Source organism: Pinus tabuliformis, chromosome X (genome assembly GCF_031772625.1).
Source record: "Pinus tabuliformis cultivar Carrire ecotype Pingquan chromosome X, CPIR1, whole genome shotgun sequence".
NCBI classification, from domain to species: Eukaryota; Viridiplantae; Streptophyta; class Pinopsida; order Pinales; family Pinaceae; genus Pinus; species Pinus tabuliformis.
Window position 1 is genome coordinate 700438484 of NC_142308.1, and position 26770 is coordinate 700465253.

Here is a 26770-nt window from a genome sequence, read left to right on the forward strand (position 1 = left end):
GAACCACTAAATTTCATTGCCCCCATTGCAACACTGATTACACAGGTTCATACACTCGTGCTAGAAGACACCTCTGCGGGAAAAGGCCATGGGATGGAGACAAACAAATAGGAATCAAAACTTGTACAGCGGTGTCAGCAGCGGATAGAGCCAAATACATAAGGGAAGAGGAGGAAGCCCAATACAGATCAAAAAAATCAAGGGTTTTCTTTGAACCAAGCTCACAATCACAAAGAACTCCTTCAACATCCTCCCAAGACAGTGGATATGGAGGCACAGGGTCATCGTCTTTAAGGCGTAGAACCATATCAGATTTCCTTGATGAGGGGTGTAGGAATGATGTGGATTCAAAGGTTTACAGGTTTCTCTATGGATGTGGGATACCATTCAATGTTCTTCGCTCACCTTATTGGCACGAAATGGTTTCTGCCATAAATGATGCCCCTAAAGGATACAAGAGCCCTGGGTATGACAAGGCAAGAACCGTTGGCCTTGATCATGAAAAAGCAAAAATATCACATTCTTTGAATAGAATGACAAGTTCTTGGACTGACCATGGGGTGTCCATTGTATCTGATGGATGGACAAATGTAAAAGGCAAGCCATTGATAAGTGTTCTTGCTTTGTCTGTTAGTGGTCCCATCTTTCTAGCTGCACATGATTACTCAGACAAGTTCAAGACCGCCATCAACATTGCAGAAGCATTACTTGAAACAATTGAGCGTATTGGCCCATACAATGTCATCCAAGTCATCACTGATAATGCTCCTAATTGTAAGGCAGCGGGAGCAATTATTGAGGATAAATACCCGAACATATTTTGGTCTGGATGTTTGGTTCACACATTGAACCTTCTGTTGCATGATATTGTCAAGAACAAAAATGAACAATACCAATGGATTGGTGATTTGTACAAGAAAGGCAAACAAATGATAAAATTTATTACAAATCATAGCAATACCCATGGCCTTTTCCGCAGTCACTCGAGATTGGAGTTGTTGAAGATTGCGAAGACCAGATTTGGTAGCTATTACCTCACCTTCAGGCGCCTTTTGAAGGTAAGAGAGGCATTAGCTAGCATGGTATCAAGTCCACATTGGCAGGTATTAAAGGAAAGGGCTACAAATGTAGTTGACATGGCAGGTTTTGAAATGGTGGAGGAGGCCGCTCTTGATGGGCAGTTTTGGACAACTATGAGGCAGGTATTGGATTTCACCAAGCCAATTTATCACATGATTCGGTTTGCAGATACAGACAAACCAGTGATTGGCGAGGTGTATGAGCAAATGGATACCATGTTGGGGGAAATAAAAGACATTGTTCATAATAGAGATCCCAACTTGTACAAACTGATTCATGATTGTGTGTGTGAACGGTGGAATAGGCTTAATCTTCCACTACATTGCTTGGCGTATATCCTTAAGCCAAAATGCTACTCTACATCTTGGTTGGGCCAACCTGCAGCAGGGGGTGGGGTTAGGACCAAACCCCATTTAGATCCAGAGGTAACTAAAGGATATTTGGAAGCATTAGAAAAGTTGGTACTTGACAGGGAGGAATGTGCAGCTGTGCGCCTTGAAATAGGCAGATACTTCAGTGGCGCTGGTTTGTATGGTAACTTCCATGCAATGGACGACAGAGATAGTTTTGATACTCTCACATGCTGAGAAACATATGACGGGCATGGACTTTTGCCAAAATTGGCAAAAAAAGTTCTTTCACAGGTTGTAAATACTTCTTCTGCAGAGAGGTGTTGGAGCACCTGCAGCTACATACATAATGTGAAAAGAAACAGACTCAATGAAAACCGCGCAGAAAACCTGGTTTATGTGCACTACAACTTGAGGTTGTTGAGTCATTACTGTGATCGGGCTTATGAGGATCCCACATATAAAATTTGGGACAATCACCCAGAGGATGACAATTTGGAGGATGGCATTGTACATATTGAAGAACTGGAAGAGGAACTTGTAAGGGATGAAGATGAAGCAGCTGCAGCAGCCATGCCACCTCCACCTCCACCTCCACCATCCAGTAGCAGTGCTTGAGGTCCGAGTCTTGTTCCTTTGCTGTCGCCACCTCCATCTACACCCTCACGTGGAGGTTCTAGTTCTGGTCGTCGTTCTGTGCGGGAGACTCCTAGAAGACCACCATGACCTGCTTATACTCCTGGAGACTCTCGTGGCAAGGGCCACATGTAGATTCTGATTTACAGTTTACTTGTCTTTTTTAGTTTCTATTAGACTTTAGTTTTCATAACTATTGAGTTTTGAGTCCTTGACTCTTGACTCTTGACTCTTTCATATCATAATGATATTTTTTGTAAACAATATATCACTTTGACAATGAAAATTTGAAGTTTGAAGTTGGGCCTTGGCAATTATAACTCATTGGTAATGATGTGAATTATGAATATGATGTTTCGTGAAAGACTAAAGTTGTTTCATTTCATTTCATTATTCATGTTTCATTTTATAAATTTATAACATTTCATATCATGTTAATAGTTAGAAGTTAGGATTTAGAAATATCTTAGATATTACTTCTTGTAATGGTTAAACTTAGCTTACAAGTACAACTTTGGTGATCAATGATGATAAATGTTATTGAATTTTCAATTTTGAAAGCTTGAAGTTGAAACTTTAAGATTGAATTTGATGAATCATGATTCATGAGACTCAATATGTTGCAGTTGTAATATGTATTTTACTAACTTGTGGACATGGTTGATGACGATTATAATTTCTAGATGATTGATGTGATATGGTTCAATGATCAATCTATGTTTTTTTATGTCTAATTCATCATTCTACATGTTTTTGTGGACATATATGTATCAAAAAATTAAAAAATATAAAAAATATTTATATTTTTAAAAATTGCTCCTAGATTCGCTCCCTAACTGGGAGCTTCTGAAAATGGTTGCTCCCGCTCCCGTTTTCGCTCCCGCTCCCGCTCCCCGCTCCCCGCTCCCGCTCCCCGCTCCCGCTCCCGCTCCCGCTCCCGCTCCCAAGCAACATGGACTCCCAGCATAATGTCCCCAATTTTGATTTTTCATCTGAGGGAGTTAATGGAGTTTATTGGGGAGGTGCTAAGCATAACACAATTTTGTAAATTGAGCATTGGAGACATTTTTGGCATATGGGACTTAGGAGGGATAGAAAATTAATTTGCTAGTGGAATGTGGGGGCCACACCTACAAGAAATACACACCACTTGGAGAGAAAATTGAATTGCTAAGGGAAGGAGGTTGAAATATTGGATGGAGGGACCCACATGAGGAGGCAAGGAAAAATTATAAATAGGAGCATAGAAGCTATTGGGGTCTTTTGTTCACTCATCTATTTCCTTTGTTGCTCAAGCTGTTTAGCTAGGTCACAAGTGTTGCTTAGCACAAAGTTCTCCAAGGGGAGAATTCACCCTTCTTTCGGTGGACTTCGAGTGCCACCCTAGGGAGGTAAATTTGCTGCTACATTTGAAGGGAGGCTTGTGGAATTTTGGGAGCATCTTTTAGCCATTCCCCTCAGCTAATTCGTGCTCCAGGGAGGACGCAGTAGAGAAACTTGTACCACCTATTTTAGCTATTTTCCAGGGGTTGTTTGCTGGGAGAAATTTAGAAAAGTGCTCCAAGGGAAGACTAAACTTTGTGGAGAATTTTGGGGTTGGAGATTGTTGCTTTTGAGAGGAAGAAATTTATCTTCCTAGGCCCTGCGTAGGGGGTCATTGGACAACATTTTTGTGGAGTTGATTTCATCTATCTTGTGCGGGGATTTGATGTGAGACTTCTCCCCAACATCTGGGAAAACTTCCTTTATTGTTCCTATTGCAGATTGAGAAGTAAGGAGGACTTCAACAGATTTCATCACTAGGGGACGTAGTCTTCGTTCAGGGGGGCGTAGTGCCAAAATAGGGCAATTTGGGAAGGTCATAATTAGCCAAAACCCTTTCTGGGTTTTTGTGGATTTGTTGAGAGGAGTATGGGGTTAAATTTGCAGACTTTTCCGGGCAGTATTCAGGCCAGAAATCCTCTTTTTGTCCAACAGTACATTTTATTATTTAGCCGATAATACATTTTGTAAGTTTTTTGGGTGGTTGGTCTGGGGCGGATTCTTTTCTAGGTTTGGATGAGTATTTTTGGGAGAAGCTACAGCTGCATTTTCAGGTGATTTCGGGCATCATAGAGGGCCATTCTCAACATCTCTAGTGCAACAACATTTGCCAATTTCTGAGTTTGCGCAGAAGGATATTGGGCCGAAGGTTTTTAGCTCTTGGGGTCATATCCTCCACTTGGGTTTGTTTCAGCTTGCTTATGCAAGCCCAGGTGCACTTGTTCCTTGCTATATGTACTCCATACGGCTCATAATTTAATAAAATGGATCAGCTTATTTGCCCAGCTTATTGGTGTTTTTGATGGTGCATGCGTGTTTATGATTTTATTTGCTATAGCTTAGTTCATGTGTCTGTTATTAACTGCAAATTTCAATTTGGAACATTACACCCATTCATCTTTTGCACTTTTCATTTTGTTTATTTGTGGCTTCATATGCTTTTATCTTTCTTTCAGCTGCATCAATCTCTTACGGAAAATTTCTAGACCCTAACTCAGAGACGAGGATATAAAGTGCTAGTCCCCATGACCAATGACAATCAACCCAAAGAATGGAGGTGGATATAAGGGAAGAATAGAAGGTGGCAAGTATAGATTACCTTGGGCATGTAATGTCAATTAGTGCCCCTCCTTAAGGAGGGACCCTAGGGGAGGTCACATTGGACTAGGGACAAAGGATAATCTCCTAGGTGAAGTGTGGGGTCAAGAGTACAATCAAGAGCGGTCAAATATCTAGCTTGGCCCGTAATCCATATTAGTATGCCACAAACATTAAATGGAAGCACATGATTACAAAAATAGTTAGTGTACCTTCTGATAGATGACCCACCTTTCTCCAAGAAGCATGCCAAATGGGAGAGAGCATTGACTGGAGCATATGTGAAGAGCTCAGAAGTAAACCTATTTGTGGATCATCCTAGGGCTGCTGGCTGGCTGGCTGGCTGATCAATGGGGTGAACAAATTTCTTCTAGGGGTTACCCACTTTTGGTGGTTAACAGGCACTATTGCAGTGAACAGTTCTATTGACCTACTTTCGTGGTCATTTTTTGGACATAATAAAACTATCTTATCCTATCCTATCTCTGTCAGGATCATGGGTAGTCTTTGTTGCCTAATTTTTGGAGGATTAGATCCAATTTTTTAATCTATTTTTTCATGTTTTCTGGCCATTTTGTCAAACCTGTCATTGAATTGATCCTTCATAGTGTTCATTTAGTCATTGAGATGGTTGATGTTGGGACTTAATTTGGTATTGCTAACCATATTTGGCGAATGCTGATATACAAACACAAAGTATTTGTTGGGGTTTACATTGACATTAACTTATGCAATTTTTGCTTTCAGAATTGATACTTATACCTGAAAATCTGATATTTTTATCACAGGTTGGGACCACACGAAGGGATTTTTCTTGTGTTTGATGTTTTATGCTCTTATTTTTTTCCTGTATTGCTTTTTTGCCCTACTTTCCGTTGTTATTTGTCCTCACCTTTTTGATCCTACTTTTTGGTGTCGGTTTTTTGGTCTTGCTCCTCCATCCATGTGGCTGCAGTAGGTCTGCTGCGGCTGCACTAACGTTAGGGCTTCCTGCTCTGCACAGTGGTAGGTCAGCATTTTCTGCCCTAAAACAATTTCAGATCTGATGAAAACCGAAATTTCAGTGCCTGAAACAACTGCTGTGGTAACAGTTAACATACAATCCCTCAAAAACCCAATGATTTTCGCTGCTTTAGTATCTGTTATGGTTGCTTGTGAACCTGCATGACGAATTCACTGCACCCAATGTTGCCAGAATGTGGAGTGGGAGTGCTGAGAGCACCATTTCCCAAAAAAAATCGGGAGTGAAGCATACCTACAGTGTTTTTTATATAATACATTTTTTATATTATTTTAATGCATACGTATTCATAAAAATATACATAATACTAAATTATTTGCTGAAAAGATGAAAAGATGTATATTTATGCTACATGACAATTTCAGATATTATAATTTTTGTATAGTAGTTGTCTCTCCTTTGTGCTTTAGATATGCCACAGAATATGTTGCAGGCTGTCACTCTAGAATATTCAACTATTCTTGAATACAAATACTCTTTCGAAGTATGGACAATGTCATTCTTGTTGTTCGATGGTAGTCTCAATCATAAGTTTAAGTGTTTTCTTGCTGTTGACAAAATATAGGGACCAAATGATTGAATTTTCTTTTGTGATATATATCAACTATTTCATAAATGTAAGCAATAATTTAAGAGCTGTACAGATCTTTACAATGAAAACTCTGCAGCAACTTGAACAGGTCGTTTTAGTTTAGATACCCAGAACGACAGTTCGCAAGTTATTTGGAATGTTGAAACAATGAGATTTCTTCATGCTCGTGAAAACAATGCTTTTGTAGTCCAAGGGAAGAAACTCTATTTCTATCTGTATTTTCACAGTATGAATCTTCAAAATTTTGGCAGGTTAATTCTTATCCAACTGTGAGGGGATTTACAGCAATTGGTACTGGAGGGGATGATTTTGTACAGGCGATGGTTGGGGCTGTTGAGTCAGTTCTTCAAATCCCAATCCCCGAGGTGTGTCTTTCAGTCAATTTTGATGATTTTTTCCCAAATGCATGATAGTGCAAACATGTTGTAAGAAATGGATAATATTCAGTGCGTCAGTAGCTGGGTCTCTTGATTGAATTTATATATTAAGTTGAAATGGCATGCTGTTATGTTTCTTCTCAAAGAGAAGTTGGTCCATTGCAAATTCACTGCACCTACATATCATTATCATGTCAAAAGAAAATCAATGTTGCATTGTGCTTATGTTTGATGAACGATATTGAATGGTCATAACTGGCACTTCAAATATTTAAGTTAGAAAGCACAATATAGATAAGGTGAGATAAAATAATTTTATTGATGTCGACAAATGACCAAGGAATAGGGAAATGGGAATAGAGAGTACAATTGGTGGCCACAAACCTGTGGTGGTTCCTAGAACACTCCTAGGTGCTAAAATGCTATCCCAGTATTTAAGACATGCAAGACATCAAAAGAAGGAAAAGTGCATGAACTAGGTGAACTATAAGTGAAAAGTGCTACCAGGCTTGAAGCCGAAGCTCAACATCAACACCATAACTGGAAATAAAAGTAGAGACGGGTGGGAGAGAAGGGATCCTTATCTCCATCAAGAACTGTGAAGGAACTTATGCAAAGCCTGATGATGTCCTTGAGAGAGTGGCTGGTGTTGAAGGAGGTTGTTTATACAATCCTAGGAGGTGGAATGGACCAAGACAACTTTTCTCTCCTAAATCTGAGGCTAAGGGGAAGGATTTGAAGGAGTTCTTACTGCTTTTAATGTACTTAACCAGCAGAAACAGTAATTATGAGCAATATTCAGAAAATATAAACTGCAGAAAATTTAATAAGAGAGATGATGATACTGAACCTTCATAATGTAATCCTTGTATTCATAATCTAAAAAAGAGAGAGCTATTTTCATAGGCCTTTTCAAGGGGCCAACCTCCTATTGAGAGAGCTTCAATACAATCACAACACTCGACAAAACATTACATAGCCTACTAGCTCTATAAATAGCTTGATGTTTACTAAATGCTAAATACTTGTGGTCCCATCACTAATGGGTACTGAGAACTTAGTGGCTCTTATTTAATAAAGTTGACCCTTTTATATTGAGCAACTAACTACCTAATGTGCCTTATTCAAAGAAGCTGGTTTCATTGATTAATTCACTAAGTATTATTCCAAAGTAGGAAGGTTAGGGTGGAGCCCTAACATGCCCTCCCCTTTAGAACTAGCATCGTCATCAAGGTTGGAGATGTGGAAACTATGGTTCAATTGCTATTAGTTCCTAGGTTGGTTCGGTCAATTCTGTATCCCTCTTGTGACAAACCAATCTGGTTCGTATCATAAATATTCAAAATTAATATAAAGAAAAAATCCATTTGGATTAAATATATATTGAATTAAATGCATGAGGTGATCAATTGCTAGAATTATAATGATGGCTCTGTATAAATACCTAGGTGGGTTATTTACTATGTTGCACGGGTTCGTGAACTCGGGGGTGGGGTTCTCGAACCCGTCCCGGGTTCTCGTCCCCAAGTAGCAGATTCGGGTACGGGTTCTTCTGAGAAGAACCCATAAGAACCAGGTTCTCCATTAAAAAAATATGGGTTCTTTTGTCTTGACGGATATGAAGAACCCTGATGATGGGTACTTGGAACCCCAAAATTGGGTTCTTTGGGGTTCATTTTAGTTTTTATTTTTAAAATTTTAATTAATTTAATGGGCTTCCCTTAATATTCCAGGTAGCTAGTTCTTCATCTTGCGAGAGGAACTGGAGTACTTATTCCTTTATCCATTTAGTAAAGAGAAATAGGTTGGGTTCTGTTGACCACTACGTGTCAACTACCCATAGCAGTATACCCCCTTTTTTCGAAAAAGGGATAGTGCCTAATCGATGTGTTCGTGCCGTTCAGCTATCATCATCAACTTGATCATCATCTTATAATGTAAACCCAGTCTGCATGTGTATAATGTAAATAATCTCAGCAGATCCGTGTTGTGTATGTAATTACTTAAGTAAACCTACTTTTCTGGTGACTATCTACATTCCGAGAGGTTTTTTGTCTCACCGATCCATTCTCGGATGGTCGGCAGAGTTTTCCTTTAGCCTTACCCCAAAGTCGGAATGGATTTTGTCACTGGGATCTTAGGGGAGTCCTAGTGTTCTAGATCGAATCTATGTAAAAGTGATTTGGGAATAATCCTAACTATTTGGTTAGGTTATTTTATTACAAATTGCTTGATCTGCTAGATTATATTTGTGTCGCAGAACTGGGTAGTCTGTGAGGGTCTTTTGCAAATGGGTTTTCCCCCTTGAGATGTAAAAAATGTGAAAATCATGATGTAAAGTGTCTTGAGGGTTGGAAAAATAATTTATCCCCTCATAGGTTAATTAATTAAATTTTCTGGTAAAAAATTAATTAAAATCCTAAGCCAGAAATTTAATTAATTCTAGGTCCTAGGTAAATTTAAATTCTCCGAAGGCAAAATTCGTTGGTCCTTCAAAATTAAATTTTAAGAGGTCCCAGGACTAAGGTAAATTGATTATTTTGCTAAATTTTAAGCCTTTGGTCCCTGGGGTTAAGTCAAAGTCAAAATTTTGAGGAAATTAATTCAAAAAATTAATTTTTGAATTAATTAAAATGTATTAAATTGAAAAATTCGAATTTCCTCAAGAATTTAAAATTTCGACAGATGAGATTAAAAGAATTTTTTATCCTCATCAACGGTCAAGATTGTTTTGACGAGGATCACTCGAACTAGCCATTGGAGGATTTATCTTTAAATAGGAGGTCATTTGTCAGTCAGTTCAAACTTCAACCTATTTCTGGATCATGTGCTAAGTGTTAATCTCTCTTGTATTTTATGAGCAATAAAGAAAGACTTTGGGGTTAATTTTTGCTGGTGTTACTCTTCGTGGAAATATTGTAAGATGTGTCTTTTTCATGCATAGATTTCTTTTTAGCCATTGATGATAGCTTTCTGAAGAGTGATTTGAGTACAAATATCTTGCTTAGTCGCTCGGGTTTGAATGATAATTTAAGTTTTGAATATAATAGCAGGTATCTCTATTTATCTAAATTTTATTGTCGTTTTCTCGCTCTATGTTGATGGTTGAATTGAGTTTTGCAGGAAAGTCTTGATTTTTTAGATTATCGGGTGTTCAGGGAAGTTCTCGGTTGAATTGGCCAACTACTGGTCCGTGTTTTCTGAAGAGCCCAACTTAATTTGATCTCGAGCTTATCATAAGATATTTTTTTATGGGTGATGCATGAAGGGTTTTGAGCTCAGTACCTCCTCGAAAATTCAAAAAATTTAATTTTTTCAATGCTAAATCGATAGATCTAACTTTTGAGAGCCTCAGATTATCAGATCTGGGAGCAGAGTTGGACTCACACCCTCTAGATCTGATAGATCTGCCATTCATGTACAAAGATCTGTAATTATTTTTGGTGTTCTGACTTGGGTTTTTCTGGATTTTTGTATATATCATTTAGGTGTTTTATTGTTGTCTTGTAGCTGCAGATCTAAAGCAGAAAACTGTGCAGAGTCCAGATCTAGGCCCTGGAGGGTAAGATCTGGATCTCTAGGGTTCATTAAAATCGTTTTCCAGGGATATGATGTGGACATTTTGCAGTCCAGGGTTTAAATTTAACTTCAAATCTAGAAATTTCGTGAGGGTTTCAGGATTAAATCTGAAACAAGTTGATTCAAAATTTTAAATTAAGATTTCTGGAAAATTCTTAAAGAAGTTTTGGTTGATTTAAAGGGTTTCTGGGCCACCATTTGACCGATTTATTTGATTTGTTGCCTGGTTTTTGGGTTTCACGGTGCATTTTTTTTGCAACCCTTGTTGTCCATGCTATCCTTCCAACTTTCATCTATCCGAAGCCTGCTAGAAAAACGAAATCCGCTGCTTGCTCCATTTGGTTCCCCATTGCTCATCCGCATATCTTCCATCAAAACACATAGCCCGTTCCATTGGACCTGCAATAACCCCTGTGACTGTCCTCATCAAACCCGGTGCTGCCTTTAATCTCGTGCAGATTTGTTGTCCTTTCATTACTCAAGCTTGAAAAATCTCCCTCAATCCTTATGTTGCCTTCTTCAAGCTCATCCCACCAGCGTCTACTCTCCCTCAAACTGCCATCAACCTGCTCGAGGTCCGTCCAAACCCTCACGAAGTCTCACCCTCGTTCGTACATCTCCATCCCTCTTGCCTTGCGGAGTCTGCTGTCCACGCGTTTTTCCTCACCATCTCCCTACGGTTTCCTCATTCACTCTCGACACTGCCATTTCAATCCTTCTCTTCCATCGAACTACTCTCAAACCCCTTCAACGCTGCCTTCGCTAACCTGCATACTCTCCCTCGAGCTCCTCACGTTGCTGCAAACCTTCATTACCCTCGCTATCTGCGCATCCATTCCTCACTGCACGGTACTGCCATTGACCATACCTACACTGCTCCGTCCAACTCCTTCAACCGTGGTCTTTCTTCCTCATCGTTAGCCCTCTCCGTCTGCCCGCAAACCTGCTCCTTCCATCGCTTAGTCGTCTCTACGCATCCATCGAGCTTCAAACTTGCACACACACGCACAACAAAAAACTCATTCGATTTCATTTTTTTTGGTTTGCTTTATGTTTTAAATGATGTGTTAGGGTTAGTTCCAAAAACATTTCGACCCTTTTTTTATTTTGTACGGGTTTAGTTAGGTTAGTGTATTCATTTTTTTAAAGTTTCGACTTAGGGTTAGATAGGTAGCATTAATTTTTATTTAATTTTTATTTTTTTTATGAAGTTTGTTTTGTCTTAAAAAAAAAAATCAAAAATTCGATTTTGGTTTCATTTTGTTTTATTTAGATTTTATTTTTGTTTTATTTTGACTTTGATTTTTTTTCTTTTTATTTAAATTTAAAATTAAAAACTTTAAAAAAGTTTTAAAATTCTCAAAATCATGAAAATAAAAAAATCCTAAACAATAAAAAATTCTAAAAAAATTTAAAAAATTCTCAAAAGTTTAAATTCTGTGACTAAGGAGTTAAAGTAAATTAAAGGAATTGCACTTCAACGTTATAAATTTTTAATGTGGCCTATGGCCCATTAAAAATTAGATTCATTGACCCTTTGATTTATTCATCTTTCACATTAAAGCGTTCCCTAAGGAATAATTAAAACACTAATCTAAAGTTCTTTGGTGTTTTTGATGTTAAATGCTAAATCTTAATTTTTCATGATTCTCCTATTGTCAAAGTGCGACAAACGTTTTAAATCAGATTTATTGTTGGAGAAAGTTAATTGAATCTAGATTTGGGCCATTAAGTGAAAATCATTTTAAAGTTGGAATCATCTTGCGTGATACAGTTTTGGGCATTTGTATTGATTATTCATGATTGTTATTATTTGTCGCATATTGGAAAATTGATATGGATAGCTTGTTTTACTTAATCTACAGTTAATTCAACATAAAGGCACTGGTCTAGAGCTGTTTCTATCTTATGGTCATGTCTTGGTTACCTTAGCGTTTAATCTATTCATCTAGTTAATCGAAATTCATTTAAATTCATCAGGTTGTCTAGCATTAAAATCTCCTAGAGCATGTGTTTCACAGGTTACCCCCATCCATTCACCTTAGGGACTACCCCCCTTGACTTGTCTAGGAGAGAGTCTAAACGGAGTGAGTGAGGATTAAGAGTGACAACTCTTACTCTGAGCGTTGTTGCGGTGCCTAGACACTTTGTGCGACAACAGGGTCAAAGAAGGCAGAGAACTTAGTGTACATTCATAGTACACTTCATCTCATATCTTGAAAAGACCCTGGGTACAAGGAGGGTCCTTTCAAGAGATGGAACCAATACATAGATGATGCTATGTGTGTGGACGAGGAGATACAGCTAGATGACCTTTTTGAGCTACCTCCAGTTACTATGGATGAGCAGGAGCCTTAAGATGAGAGTGATTCCTACCTGGAGAGCATGCTAACTAAAGATCTGAGTGATGTTGATGACATGGATGTTGATGACTTGGCTTGAGGAAGCCATTGTTCACTATTAGCTATTTTTCTTTTTAGTGTTTTAAAATTTCCTAGTTCTTGTTTGGAGATGCCTGAAGGCAAATTTTGAATGTAGTGTGACAATGGACATATATCATGATTCTTATTAATATGTAAACTCCAATTTGCACTTGATATCAAACTAGAAAGTTTGAAATTTCATTGTGAATGTTGAATGTACAATGGTTTGCATTTTTAAATATATAAAGTTTAAATCATAAATATTTTAGTTTTTTTGTTTAAAGTTGAAAAATATACAAATTCATATATATTATAATTTATAAAATATAATATTTATATATTATATATAAAAATTATAATATACCCCCATCGAACCCACGCACCATGTTTCAAAAAATTACGTACCCGTCTCCGTCCTCGTACCCATCCCCGAACCCACGTTTCCTAGAAACATAGGTTATTTATGTTTATTACATTGCCTTCCCCTTTAGAAATGATTAGTCCTCAAAGCATAATTATGGAGGGGCCTTACATCTTTGCTTTGGCTTGTATTTCCTTTGCATGATTTCCCATTTTTGACCCTGTCATGGTTGAGGATACAAGATGATATGAGTTACAAAGAGTTGAGTAGAACAAATGAATTGTGAAATGTTCAAGCTACCCTAATTCAATTTTTTGCAAAAACTTTGCAGTGACGACTTTTGTGATTAAGGAAATGATAAGATTCCACACTTGAACTTTTATCCAATATAATAGGATCTTTACTTAGCTTCTCATATTGATGTCCTCTTTGGTTAGCTTGCTGAATAATATGATGACTTTTATAATTTGGATGACAATAAGCCGTTGTTGTATCTTGCATCTTATTTTTGGAAACCTCGTCTCTTGATACTTATGATGATATGTTCTTTGATAAGATTTCATTTGGATCTGTATTGGTTCCTTTTTCTAGAGTCTAGGTTTTTACAACTAATGATGTCTTTATTTCGATGGGATTAGTCATTGTTTTTTTATCAATTAGTGATTCCTTGTTGATAAGTTGCTCTAGTGTGTCTTGTTGTGACTTCTTTTCACCATTTGACTACTTAATCTATGCAACCAAGTTTTGGCTATGATTCTTGAGGCAAGAAATTCCTTTGTTTTAATCTACAATAACTTTGTCAATTTTTTTTTGCATCTCTTGCATTGACTTTTGATTATCTTGAAGTATTACTTTTGAGATATCTTTAAGATCTTCTGATGTCATTGAATTTGGCTCCAATGTAATGTACTGTAATGTTATCTTTTTCTCCTTACAAGAAAATGTAAAAAACTCTTCATGTTTAATATGAAAGTCCCCTGTGTTTCCATTTATGGTGAACCCAAAATTATGTCATTGTCTTCATTCAAGAAGGATTTTTAATACTGAATCGGGATAGAAAAGTATAATCTCCAATGCTTAGTTGTAAATCAATTATGTTGTATTGTTTCTTGTCCCAAAGTCTAGCTTTTTGATTATATTTGTCTTGGGAATCAATAACTAGTTATCTAACTCTGCACTAACATGATTATTACATTCAACAAGAGCGATAGAAATACTAATATAACTTCTTGCAAGCATTCCTTCTATCCAAATTAACACAATTTTTTTTTGAGGTTTTAGGAAATATTTCTTCCTTCATTTTATTGAAATCAATTTTAAGTTCTCAAACAATGACATACTTTGGAATTTTTTAAATACTCCTTTTATATCTTTGAATACTTTATGATTTGATTCTACTTGTTAATTATAGGCTTGAATAATAACTTTAAATTTTAGTGGATGCACAATGAAGGGTCCCACTAGAATTACAAATCTTAAAAAATATCACCAATTCACCTTTATGTTCACGGTATGATTTCCTCATGATGTATTTATGGACTTCAGAATATAATAGTATAACCTTTTTTTTGTAGTTTTTTTTAAGGACCTTACTAACTTTTAGTAGATCTTTATTTTGGAAATAATTTATAACATACCTAGCCCCCTCTGTTCCTAATTGAGGATAGGGTTACTAAAGCTTTGTCTTCGCTAACTAAATGATTAGTTTTAATGCCTCTTTTTCATGCTCTCAATTTGAAATATGAATAAAATTGAAAATTTAATTATTTATATATCATGGAACATTCACTCAAAACTTAGTGGTTGTCCATTTACTTGTGATAACTAAGCTTCACTACTTGTGAATTCATATTACCTTGAAAGTAATTGGAGATTACAATGCAATGAGAGATCAAATATAATTCAATCTGCAATTGTTTAGTAAGGAATTTACTTTCATTCTATGCTCCAAAACGATTATTCTACTCGTCAATGTTGAACTAAATATTAAAAAATACTCCCAATAGTGAAAAGCATTCATATGTACATAATTTTTAACATAAGATCTAAACTAGAATAAATTTGAATTTAAACCCATGAATAATGCAAACCGTGATATGAGTTTAAATTCTAGAATTGTTGTTGAAAATGTAGCAATCAAGGTCTTCTGGCTTGTGCCTTAGCCAATGAAGACGTCGAAGTGTCCTTCTATCAGTATGAGTGCAAGCTCATGAGTTAAACTTTAGTAAGGATGAGTTATTTGCAGTTTACTAGAATAATCATCAAGTTAGCATGCGTAGAGTTGGAGCTTCAGTTAAATGGAGTCTTCATCAGTTTGACTACATAATGAGGTGACAATTACAAGTTCAGTTAGAGCAAGTTAGTCTTTAGTCTTGATTGAAGTAAGGACGAGTTAAGAACTCTAATGTTGATTGGAGAGAGAAAGAGTGTTACTCTTAGTTAGCTTGTTAGTCAAAACTTGAATTTTAAATTTGAACTGGGTCTCCTTGCATGCTCGAATTGGGTCTATAAAGAGGAGGATGAAGGCACACAAAATCATAGTTTTATGCACAAGGTTTGTGAAACAAGACAGTTCACAAGTTTGTGAGAGTCTTTGATTGTGGAGAACATAGTGTGAAATTTCTTTGAAATTGCAACAACTGGAATTTATCCTCTTGATTAGCAGTTTAATTTGTTTATTGCAATTAACGAATAAATCACACTACTATTCTTCACAATAAAAATAAATGTTTCGGAAGTGAAATCAGGAACCAAGAAATAGATGCATACACATAAAAATTGACAGAGTAATTTTGTACTAACTTCCCTAGAAAAACCCTAAAGGGAAAACTGATGCAACAAATGATGGTTTATTTTATTATTATGCAGCAAAATTTGGAGAGTATAATAGCTGGATGCCTAACTAGCAATCCTCCAACAAATATCTGGAAAAATATCTGGGAGAAATTTTTCTCCCTCTGCAAATCAAATGGCTCTCCACTGGCCTGCTCGCACTACCCTCTAGAAATGTGCACTTCCTGGCCTGGAATAACTTGCACTGCCTGCTAGCTAGCTCCAAGTGAGTCATCCAACCTCTCGTTGCCTCTGGAAAAATTCCCGCCGCCCCCCGGATGATCTTTCTGGCCTCTGGCAACTGAAACGACCTCTCTTCTGGCATTCGCACTTGGGTTTCTGGCTGCTCGGCCTCTCTGTAGATATATTTCGGCCTCCTTTTCTTGCCTCTTTGGCACTAGAAAAACATTGGGAAATTCATCGAAAATCTCTTCTGCTGCTCCCTCGTTGCTCTTCTTATTGGCTCGAACTTCTCCCTTGTTGAATCACTACAACTGGGTAGCTCAATCTACCTTGCTCTCCCTTTCACAATTGTATCTCACTCATGCCATAGACTTGCTCTTATAATCTCTCGATGGAGCACCAACGACCAAGACCTAATCGTGATCGATCGCTAAGATCATCTTAGACTTGATCCAAGTCTTTTTCTAGAAGTCTCTAGTGCATAAGTAGATCTCTTCAATTAATTGTTGTTAATTAATCAATTTGCCTAAGTTAGACTTAGGCATTTTTAATTATTGATTAATTAAGTTAATTGAGTGGTATCTAAGTGTTTTCTCTGGAAACCTTTTCTGGGCTTTGGGGATCTTGTGTTCCTTAGCCTCTTAGACACAAATTGAGACTACAACACCTGTCCGATGCTGCAAATAATCTAACACTCCCTCTTAACGAGGAAGGTGTTCTACACACTCCACTATCCATTTTGCTCATCTTTCCTGATGAACCGCCTGTAGCTGGGCTGTCACGCATTGTTGATGTCTAACATTTGTGATACAACTGTCCATCACACTACTGCACATACTCTGATCCACCTCATAATGCTGCTACCATTGTTCTATTGCTAATCTGCACTGCCACTGCAACTACTGCAATAATGAGTCTAATCTCATCTAATCTCCCACTGAAACAAAACTGGGAAATCTCTCCTAGATGGAAAACCCATACATGGAGTCTCACTCTGGCTGGAACTACTCCTGCAACTTACAACTGGGCAATTCACACTGCCTCCTCCAATCACACGAATTTCCTGCAACTACAAATGGACTTGATCTCTGCAGATCTACTATGTCTCTGCACTGGCTCTGCAACTCTCCCTTGAGTCTTTGATTGCAATTAGTTTTGCACTTGTCTACTGAGTATCTAAAAACGCCCAACTGTTTTTGTGCCTCTCTAGCATTTTAATTGCAACTAGCTCTGCATTATCCCTTAAGAACTGACTGCGCCTATGACACTGATCTACTTGCTACTGAATATTGTGGGCTCCTGTACCTAAGGTAATGATCCATGTGAAGAGTATGCTGCAACTATTGCAACTCTCCCATGCACCTTGCCTGATCTTGCAACTCTGAAGCACTATGCTCCATTTGGAGGTATAGTTGCTATCAATGCAAACTTCTCCAACATGCAGGTCAACTCATCTATCTCTGCCGAAGTTGTCGTCTGCTCCTCCCCGTTCGTGTCCTTATTTCTCTTTGGACACTGGGTGACATTGATCCGGATTTAAGAAGGAACGCAACAAATTACAAAGATAACCATAAACACAAAGATGCAGCGGAAATAATACTTCATTTCATTAATGTAAAATACTAAAATATGCTTACAAACAGAAATGGAAATAAACCAGCTAGGGCGATGGTAGCTAATCTCTGAGAAGAGATGTGGCAGCGACATGCCTCTGAATTGCCTTACAATGAGGCTCAAGGGCCTTTTTATTATTGAACAATAAGAGCAAACCCTAAACAACCAAAACCCTAACTCGAGGAGATGTAACACCAAGCGTTTAGGGGCCCCGTTGGGGTGAGTTGGACAACCAACTTCCCGGGGCCGCGACTTGGTCATATTATCTCAGTTTGACGCGCATGATAACCCGTTGGAAAGATCTCTCCGAGGACTACGACAAAAAAGACAATTTTAGACAGAAAATCGCTAGCAGTAGATTTCCAAAAAAACGTCGTTTAGGGCCTCAAAACGACTTTCGAAGTTTAGGACCCGAAAAATTGCTAAAAATAGTAAACTGTGCTACAATTGAGGAAACTGAGAAACTGAAAGAAGCAATGGTGGGGGTCCAAGTGGAATTGGCGGGTGGCCACCAATATCCACTTGGATCATTCCTCCTCCCTTAGGAAGCAATGGTCCCCTGTTAGGTCCCTATAATACTAGTGATTACCCCATTACTATTGTAGTTATACCCCTTATTTATATTGATGTACCCATGTAGTGCCCATATTGTTACTATTGTGCCACATAGAAGCCCACTATTGTTATTGTTGTGCCCTACAATATTATTTTTATGTAGGCTTTGATTGTATTGGGACCACTTAGACTCCTATATATAGAAAGGAGGTATTTTCATTTGTATCATCCAAGAATTGTTCATTTATGTAATGTAAAGGAGGTTGCCCCCTCGAAGAGGCTGAATTCTAAGGCGTGGATCTCTCTTTTCTATCTTTTTGTGAGCTGGTTTCATAACATTTGGTATCAGAGCTTTGGATTCTAGGGTTTCGCTGCTCCAAACAGGTCATCGTGGCATTTTCACTATAACTTTTTCTCTGTGACGTTTCAGAAGTCGCAAAAAAAACCCATTTGAGAAGACATCGCGCTGAACCTTGGGTCCGAATTTCAGAGCTTTTTGCACGATATTTTCGGAGATATGATTTCAGGAAGTTGGTCTTTTTGATGATTCCTGAATTACACTCAAAACAGATCCAAAGATCGAAACAGTGACTCGTGGCACGTCGTACAACTTCGCTCTACTGAACCAGTCTAAAAGCAAGTCACCGTGGGAGATTTCACATAACTCTTCCTTGGAGAATCCAATTTGGCTCAGACTTTTGGCATTGGAAAGAGGACGCAGAAGGCTACTACAGGTAGCAATTTCAGAATTGGATGATCTGAAATTACAGAGATACATCAGATTCAATATCAGGCTTCTATAAAGTGAAAAAAGGTGTGTAGTTTTTATTTTTATTTTTGTCTAAGCTTGGTTTAACGAAATTCAAAGGGCATAGTAAAGCATTATTATCGGTAACTGATGCCCCGAGGAAAGAAAATGCAAACACCTAGTAAGGAACCTGAAAGCTCTAGCATGACTCATGAAGAAGAGGAAGAAATGCTACATGATATATCAAAATTACAAGAACAAGTGCAACAAATGTCACGCTCACAAAAGCTAACAGAAGCTAAGATAAGCGGCGTGGAATCTAAGGTAAATGGTGTGGAATCTAAGATAAAGGGCATGGAAGCTAAGATGGAGGATTCGATGGCAAATTTGAAGATAGATTTGAATACAAACATGGAAGAATTGAAGAAGTTGCTACAAGAAAGGGTCACTAATGGTGAAAAGGTAGTAAAGGAAACTCATGATGAGAACAAAAGAAATGTTAATCATGATTCCATAGACTCTAATGTTGGATCAAAGACTCACCATGTTCCAAAAATCGATATGAGGAAGTTTGATGGCAAGGATCCCGCCACATGGATATTACAGATGGAGCAATTCTTCGATCTCAATAATGTGCAAAACACACAAAAGGTACGTATGGCAACTTTATATTTGGAACCAAATCAGTTTGTATGGTATCAATGGCTTTGTTCTCGTAAACCATTTATCACTTGGGCAATTTTTACGGAAGAATTGATAGCACATTATGAGGATACAAAAAGCAACACTTTTTTTAGCCAATTGATAAGTCTCAAACAAAAGGGTTCAATAATGGAGCACATTGAGGAGTTCCAAAAATTGAACATAAGGGTAAAAGATATTCCAGAGGAGCATAGGATTGATGTGTTCATAGGGTCTTTAAAGGATAATATCCAACATGATGTGCGCCTTTGGGAACCTGATTCATTAGAGAAGGCATTCAGGTTAGCAAGAAAAATGGAAAGCAAAATTATGGCAACTAGGAAGCATACCATTCACAACTATAAAGAAGGAAGTGTTGTTGCCCATAGTCTTCCACAACCTACAAGGTTGACACCACAACAATTGGAAGAAAAAAGAGCAAAAGGGCTTTGTTACAATTGTGATAGCAAATACACAAAAGGTCATAAGTGTGCTGAGAAGAAATTATTCTACATAGATTGTGAAGAGGAAGAAGAAAAGGAGCAAGAAAGGTCAAAAGAAGAGGATATATTCCAGGAACAAAGCCTAGATGAAGAACAAATAAATCCACCATATCTTGTAATGCATTGGCGGGAATTACCACTCCTCAAACCATCAAGATAGAAGGACAAATCAAGAAGAAAAAGGTAATAGTGTTGATTGATTCAGGAAGCACCCACAATTTTATTCATTGTAGGGTAGCAAAAGAATTGAATTGCTTCCTATATCCAGCACCAGAGTGTCAAGTGATGATTGCAAATGGAGGAACAATAAATTGTTCTGGAAAGTGCCATAATATCAAGCTATCCATGGGAGAATATGTATTGACTAGCCCAATGCTTTCCATTCCAATGGGAGGTGCTGATGTTGTACTAGGAGTCCAATGGCTACAATCCTTGGGTACAATAGCTTTTAATTTTCAAGAACTTTTCATGAAATTTTCTGTGGAAGGAAAGGAAGTTGAATTAAGGGGTATTGCAGGGAAACCAGGAAAGATAATCAGCTCTAATGGAATGACAAAGCTTCTAAAAAAGGAGCAAAGAGGTGTAATTGCACAATTATGTTCGCTAGATGTTTCCACATTGGAATCATCTATTTCTCCAGATCTCCAAAAAGTCCTGGACAATCATTCCAAGGTATTTGAGACTCCCAAAGGTCTCCCACCTATGCGTGATCATGATCATGCTATTCATCTGATTCCAGGAAGTGTTCCTCCAAACATCAGGCCGTACAGATATCCATATGTCCAAAAAAGTGAAATTGAACGTATGGTTGCAGAAATGCTAGAGGCTGGTATAATTCAACCGAGTCAAAGTTCTTTCTCAGCTCCAGTAGTATTGGTGCACAAGAAGGATGGATCATGGCGCATGTGTCCAGATTATAGGGAGCTCAACAAGCTCACTATTAAAGATAAGTTCCCCATTCCTGTTATTGATGAATTACTGGATGAATTGCATGGATCAATTTACTTCACCAAGTTGGATCTTCGTTCGGGATATCATCAAATCAGAATGAAGATTGAAGACATTCCGAAAACAGCATTTAGAACTCATGAGGGTCATTATGAATTTTTGGTCATGCCTTTTGGCCTTACCAATGCACCTTCAACATTTCAAGGTTTGATGAATTCAATTTTCAAACCATTCCTTAGAAAATTTGTGTTAGTATTTTTTGATGATATACTAATCTACAGCAAGTCTTGGAAGGATCATGTTGAACATGTTGACAGGGTGCTACAACTATTGGAGGAGAAACAATTATATGCAAAAAGATCCAAATGTTTCTTTGGAGTCCAGGAGGTGGAATATTTGGGTCATATTGTATCTCATGAAGGAGTTAAGGTAGACCCTAGCAAAATTAAAGCCATTAAGGAATGGAAAATCCCCACATCCATAAAGCATCTGCGAGGATTTCTTGGGTTGACAGGGTATTATCGCAAGTTTGTTAAGAATTATGGGAGAATAGCAGCACCTCTAACAACATTATTGAAGAAAGATTCATTTTCATGGACTTCGGAAGCAACAAAGGCCTTTGAACATCTTAAAGAGGCAATGTGCCAAGCACCGGTCTTAGCTACACCGGACTTCACAAAAACCTTTATTGTGGAATGTGATGCTTCAGGAAATGGAATTGGTGCTGTTCTAATGCAAGATGAAAGACCCATTGCTTTTGAAAGTCGTCCAATCAAGGGAAAGTTTTTAAGAAAAGCTATTTATGAGAAGGAAATGTTGGCAATACTCCATGCACTTAAGAAATGGCGACCCTACCTAATGGGAAGACACTTCAAGGTAAAAACGGATCATGATAGCCTTAAATACTTTTTAGAACAAAGATTATCCTCTGAAGAGCAACAAAAGTGGGTCACAAAGATGTTGGGTTATGACTTTGAAATCATCTACAAAAAAGGGAAGCAAAATGTGGTGGCAGATGCACTCTCAAGAAAGGATGAGGATGTGGAAGCATTGTTGTGTGCCATTTCTATTATCCAACCAGATTGGATAAACGAAGCAAGGGAGGAATGGAAGAATGACGAAGAAGTGTGGGCACTTATTCGAAAGCTACAACAAGATTCCAGTACTTCTGATACATTTAGCTGGAAAAATGATTCGTTATGGTACAAAGATCGCTTATACCTCTGTAAGAATTCCCAGCTAAAACAAAAGATTCTTATGGAATTGCACACTTCTCCCTTAGGAGGGCACTCAGGATTTTTAAAAACTTACCACAGGGTTAAGAAGGAATTTTTTTGGGATGGCCTTAAATCAGATATTCAAAAGTTTGTGGCGGAATGTTTGGTTTGCCAGCAAAATAAAGTTGAAACAATTAAGACACCGGGTCTATTACAACCTTTATCCATTCCAAGCCAACGTTGGGAGGAGGTTTCAATGGATTTTATCACAGGTTTACCCAAGTCTGAGGGAAAGAGTGTCATCATGGTGGTAGTTGACAGACTTACCAAGTATGCACACTTTTGTGCATTATCACATCCATTTAAAGCCAGTACAGTTTCTACTGCATTTATGGAAACAGTTCAAAAGCTACATGGAAACCCAAAGATTATTGTAAGTGACAGAGATCCCATTTTCACTGGAAATTTTTGGACAGAATTATTTTCTTGTCTTGGTACTCAGTTAGCTCATAGCTCATCTTATCATCCTCAATCTGATGGGCAAACTGAGATAGTAAACAAATGTTTGGAAGGATATCTTCGTTGCTTTGTATCTGATAAACAGACACAATGGGTCAAATGGTTGCCTCTGGCTGAATGGTGGTATAACACTTCCTTTCATACAGCAACAAAAATGACCCCATTTATGGCACTTTATGGGTATCAACCACCATCCATCACATCATATTTAAGAGAAAATTCTAAGGTTCAGGCAGTGGAACATCACATCGAACATCAACAACAAGTCCTCCAACTCTTAAAGGATAACCTTGTGTTGGCACAGAATAGAATGAAACAACAGGCAGATCAACATCGCAGTGAAAGAAGTTTTGATGTAGGTGATTGGGTATTCCTACGGCTACAACCATATAAGCAAATGTCCCTCAAGCAAGCTAAGAAGGATAATAAATTATCACCAAAGTATTATGGTCCGTACAAGGTGTTGCAAAAGATTGGTACTATGGCATACAAATTGGAGCTTCCTGCAGCTTCTCGATTGCACCCAGTTTTCCATGTTTCATGTTTAAAGAAGGTTATAGGCGACAAGCTCCCAGTTCAAACAATATTGCCAGAACTTGACGAAGAAGGAAAAATTATATTGGAACCGGAAGCAGTTATAGAAACAAGAACTCGACAGCTACGAAATCGATCAATTTCAGAGTATCTTATCAAGTGGAAGAACTTATCCGTTGAAGATTCCACATGGGAGGACGAGAATTTTATGTAGAAGTATCCTGAACTACTCAAGCGTTGACGACAACACTTTTTTTGAAGGAGAGGGGCATGTTAGGTCCCTATAATACTAGTGATTACCCCATTACTATTGTAGTTATACCCCTTATTTATATTGATGTACCCATGTAGTGCCCATATTGTTACTATTGTGCCACATAGAAGCCCACTATTGTTATTGTTGTGCCCTACAATATTATTTTTATGTAGGCTTTGATTGTATTGGGACCACTTAGACTCCTATATATAGAAAGGAGGTATTTTCATTTGTATCATCCAAGAATTGTTCATTTATGTAATGTAAAGGAGGTTGCCCCCTCGAAGAGGCTGAATTCTAAGGCGTGGATCTCTCTTTTCTATCTTTTTGTGAGCTGGTTTCATAACATCCCCATTGCATTGAGTTCCTCCATGAGATGAGGAAACTTTTGCTGAACTTGGTCCCTGGTGAGCCACTTGCCCTGGTGAAGGAGTTGGCCTGCTTTGACAACTCGATACAGTTGGATATTCTGCTGGCGAGTGTGCTTGATCTGTGTGTCCATGATCCGATCAGTTGCAGCTTGTTCCCTGCAATCTGGATTTAACTCTGTGGGTGTGAGCTGCGATTTTAGCGTTGTTTCTAAAAAGGCTTCCCAAGCCATACCCCTCTCTACCAACTGATAAAGGACAATGGTTTTGATGAGATTGTGATGGAACAAGCTTGGAGAGTGCTCTTTGTCTTTCGACTGTATCTTCTCAGACATTTGAAATACTCCTAAACAGGTAATTGCACATGTTGAGTGGTTTTTGAGATGTGAAGTGCATCAAGAGGTGAATAGGATAGGCATACAACCTTGAGAATCTACCTTCACAGGTAAAGAACCTCATGATGGTCTTCATTAAAGGGGCATACTTCTCAAGCAAATATTTGAAAGGCATAAGGTGAGTATGTGTATCTCTGTATGGAGTCTTTAAGAAGGGCTTATAGTTTTCAAGATCTAGACTCATTCCCTTGAACCAGTATTCGCCATTGTCTGGTAAACTAGTTGCTAGTGAGATGGAGGCCATTGAGAAGCTAAACTCAATACCAGCAATGACAACAGTTTCCCCTTTCAAGTGTGTAGCTACCCAATTTGTCAGCTGCTCATAAAATCCTGCTTCACTTACTCTTTTACAAAATTCCAAACAGTGAACATCCTCAAAGCATTGTTTGATGAAAGGATAGGAGTTGATTTGGTTGCAATCTGATGGTTCATATCTGAGAATCCTCCCTCCTTTGTGTTGTCTCTTTCTTTCTGGTGAAGAATCAATCTCCATGATGACACAAAGTCCTAGCAGTAGGAAGTGAAAATAGATGTGAGGTGAGTATGAAAATGAAGTGATATGTGAGAGATTTTGACAAAATGATGGGAGGGGTTTTGTGAAAGATGAGATGGCTTTGAAAAACTGATGGAAATGAGTGAGGAAAATAGTGAACAAATGTGGCTGCTTGTAAGTGAGACCAAGAAGGTTTATGATGTGATTTGCCCAAAATAACTCTAGGAATGAGCTAGGGTTTTGTTTTTTTTAGTGTTTAAACTTGGTTTGGAGGTGGATGGACTGGTCAAAATGACTCATCATACATGTGTGCAGGTGTAGAATGTCAATTTACATGTTTAGGAGATGAAAAATTGTGATGATCATTTCTACCCTAGCATTTCCCATGGAACTTTTGCTACAAACCCTAGCTTGAGAAATTATTGACATGGAATGCAATTGGGAAAGCGAAAATAGAGGGAAATGATGTACTTACTTGTTCCTCAGCCTTAGAAAGCAAGTTGACTGAGTTTGAAAGCAAAAATTTTGAATTTTGGGAAAATTTGGGTGCGTTTCGGGCACTTTGTCCTGCGCGCAGCGCCGTTCTCCTACGCACAGCGTAGTTCACCTCCGCACAACGCCTGCCTCCAAAGCACAACGGAGTGTATCTTGCGCAGCGCCTGCCTCCAAAGCACAACGGAGTGTATCTTGCGCAGCGCCTGCCTCCAAAGCACAACGGTGAACAGAGTGTATCTTGCGCAGCACCTTCAATTTTTGGCGAATTTCTCCTTGGGAAAGAGAATTTTTGCCTTTTTAGGCGAGTGAGCTCAGTGATGAGGAGTGAATGAGGCATGAATGAAAAGGTTTTGAGTCTTTTTGAGTTTATATAGGGGTAATTTCTTCACTTTTTCAAAAAAAGAAAAGAAACTAATCCTCCTTTGTGCGCTGATTTCACCTTTTTGAAGGCAGATTTTACCTTTACCATTGCAAATGTGCTTTTTGCATCTCGCGAGTGTTGGTGCTTCCTTCTTCTGAAACTTTTGATGTCATGAAAATGTGAATAAATCATGTTTTAATTCTTCAACTCTTTGCTTTGTCATTTTTGACTTATTTCTGATTTTCTTATGGAAATGGTGGACCTTGGGGACCCTTGTGAACTAATGGAATGACTTAAGACCTAATGGAATGATGATGATGACTTGACCCATTTTCATGGTGTATGATAAGCAACCAGCATGAGTGAAATTTCAGACAATGACTCCATCTTGGACTTACCATACAATGACCAAATTTGCTGTGTAAACCTAATAACAGAAAAATTTGATGATGAAAGCCTGAAAAGATCATGGTAAAAGCAATTTTTTGATCCCGGTGACAGGCTAACAAGACTGACACTATTAATGAAGTATGCCCCTTTAATGAAGACCATCATGAGGTTCTTTACCTGTGAAGGTAGATTCTCAAGGTTGATTGCCTATCATATTCGCCTCTTGATGCACTTCACATCTCAAAAACCACTCAATATGTGCAATTACCTATTCAGGAGTATTTCAAAAATGTCTGAGAAGATACAATTGAAGGACAAAGAGCACTCTCCAAGCTTGTTCCATCACAATCTCATCAAAACTATTGTCCTTCATCAGTTCACAGAGAGGGGTATGGCTTGGGAAGCCTTTTTAGAAACAACTCTAAAATGGCATGAGGAAAATGCAGCATCTCAGTCCCCAAGTGCACCAAAACAACAAACAGAGATGGGGTCATCTAGCAAACCAGCAAAGAAGATTCAGCTACCTGGGCTAGATGTCACCAAAGTGTGTAAGAAAGGGCAAAGGCTTGTGTTTTCTTCTCACAAAAAGAAAGGGGCCAAGCCTTCTTCATCCACAAAG

The 26770-nt window shown here is 38.1% G+C and overlaps 1 protein-coding gene across 1 annotated transcript in view; it reads left to right on the plus strand.

Annotated features, from left to right (window-relative positions):
- Positions 1-26770, plus strand: part of LOC149141915 (phosphoribosylformylglycinamidine synthase) — a 331659-nt gene that overhangs the window by 193260 nt on the left and 111629 nt on the right. Inside the window, exon 3 of the mRNA XM_089448663.1 lies at positions 6571-6684. Within this exon, the coding sequence (XP_089304789.1) occupies positions 6571-6684 (114 nt within the window). The remainder of the gene's footprint in view (positions 1-6570; positions 6685-26770) is intronic.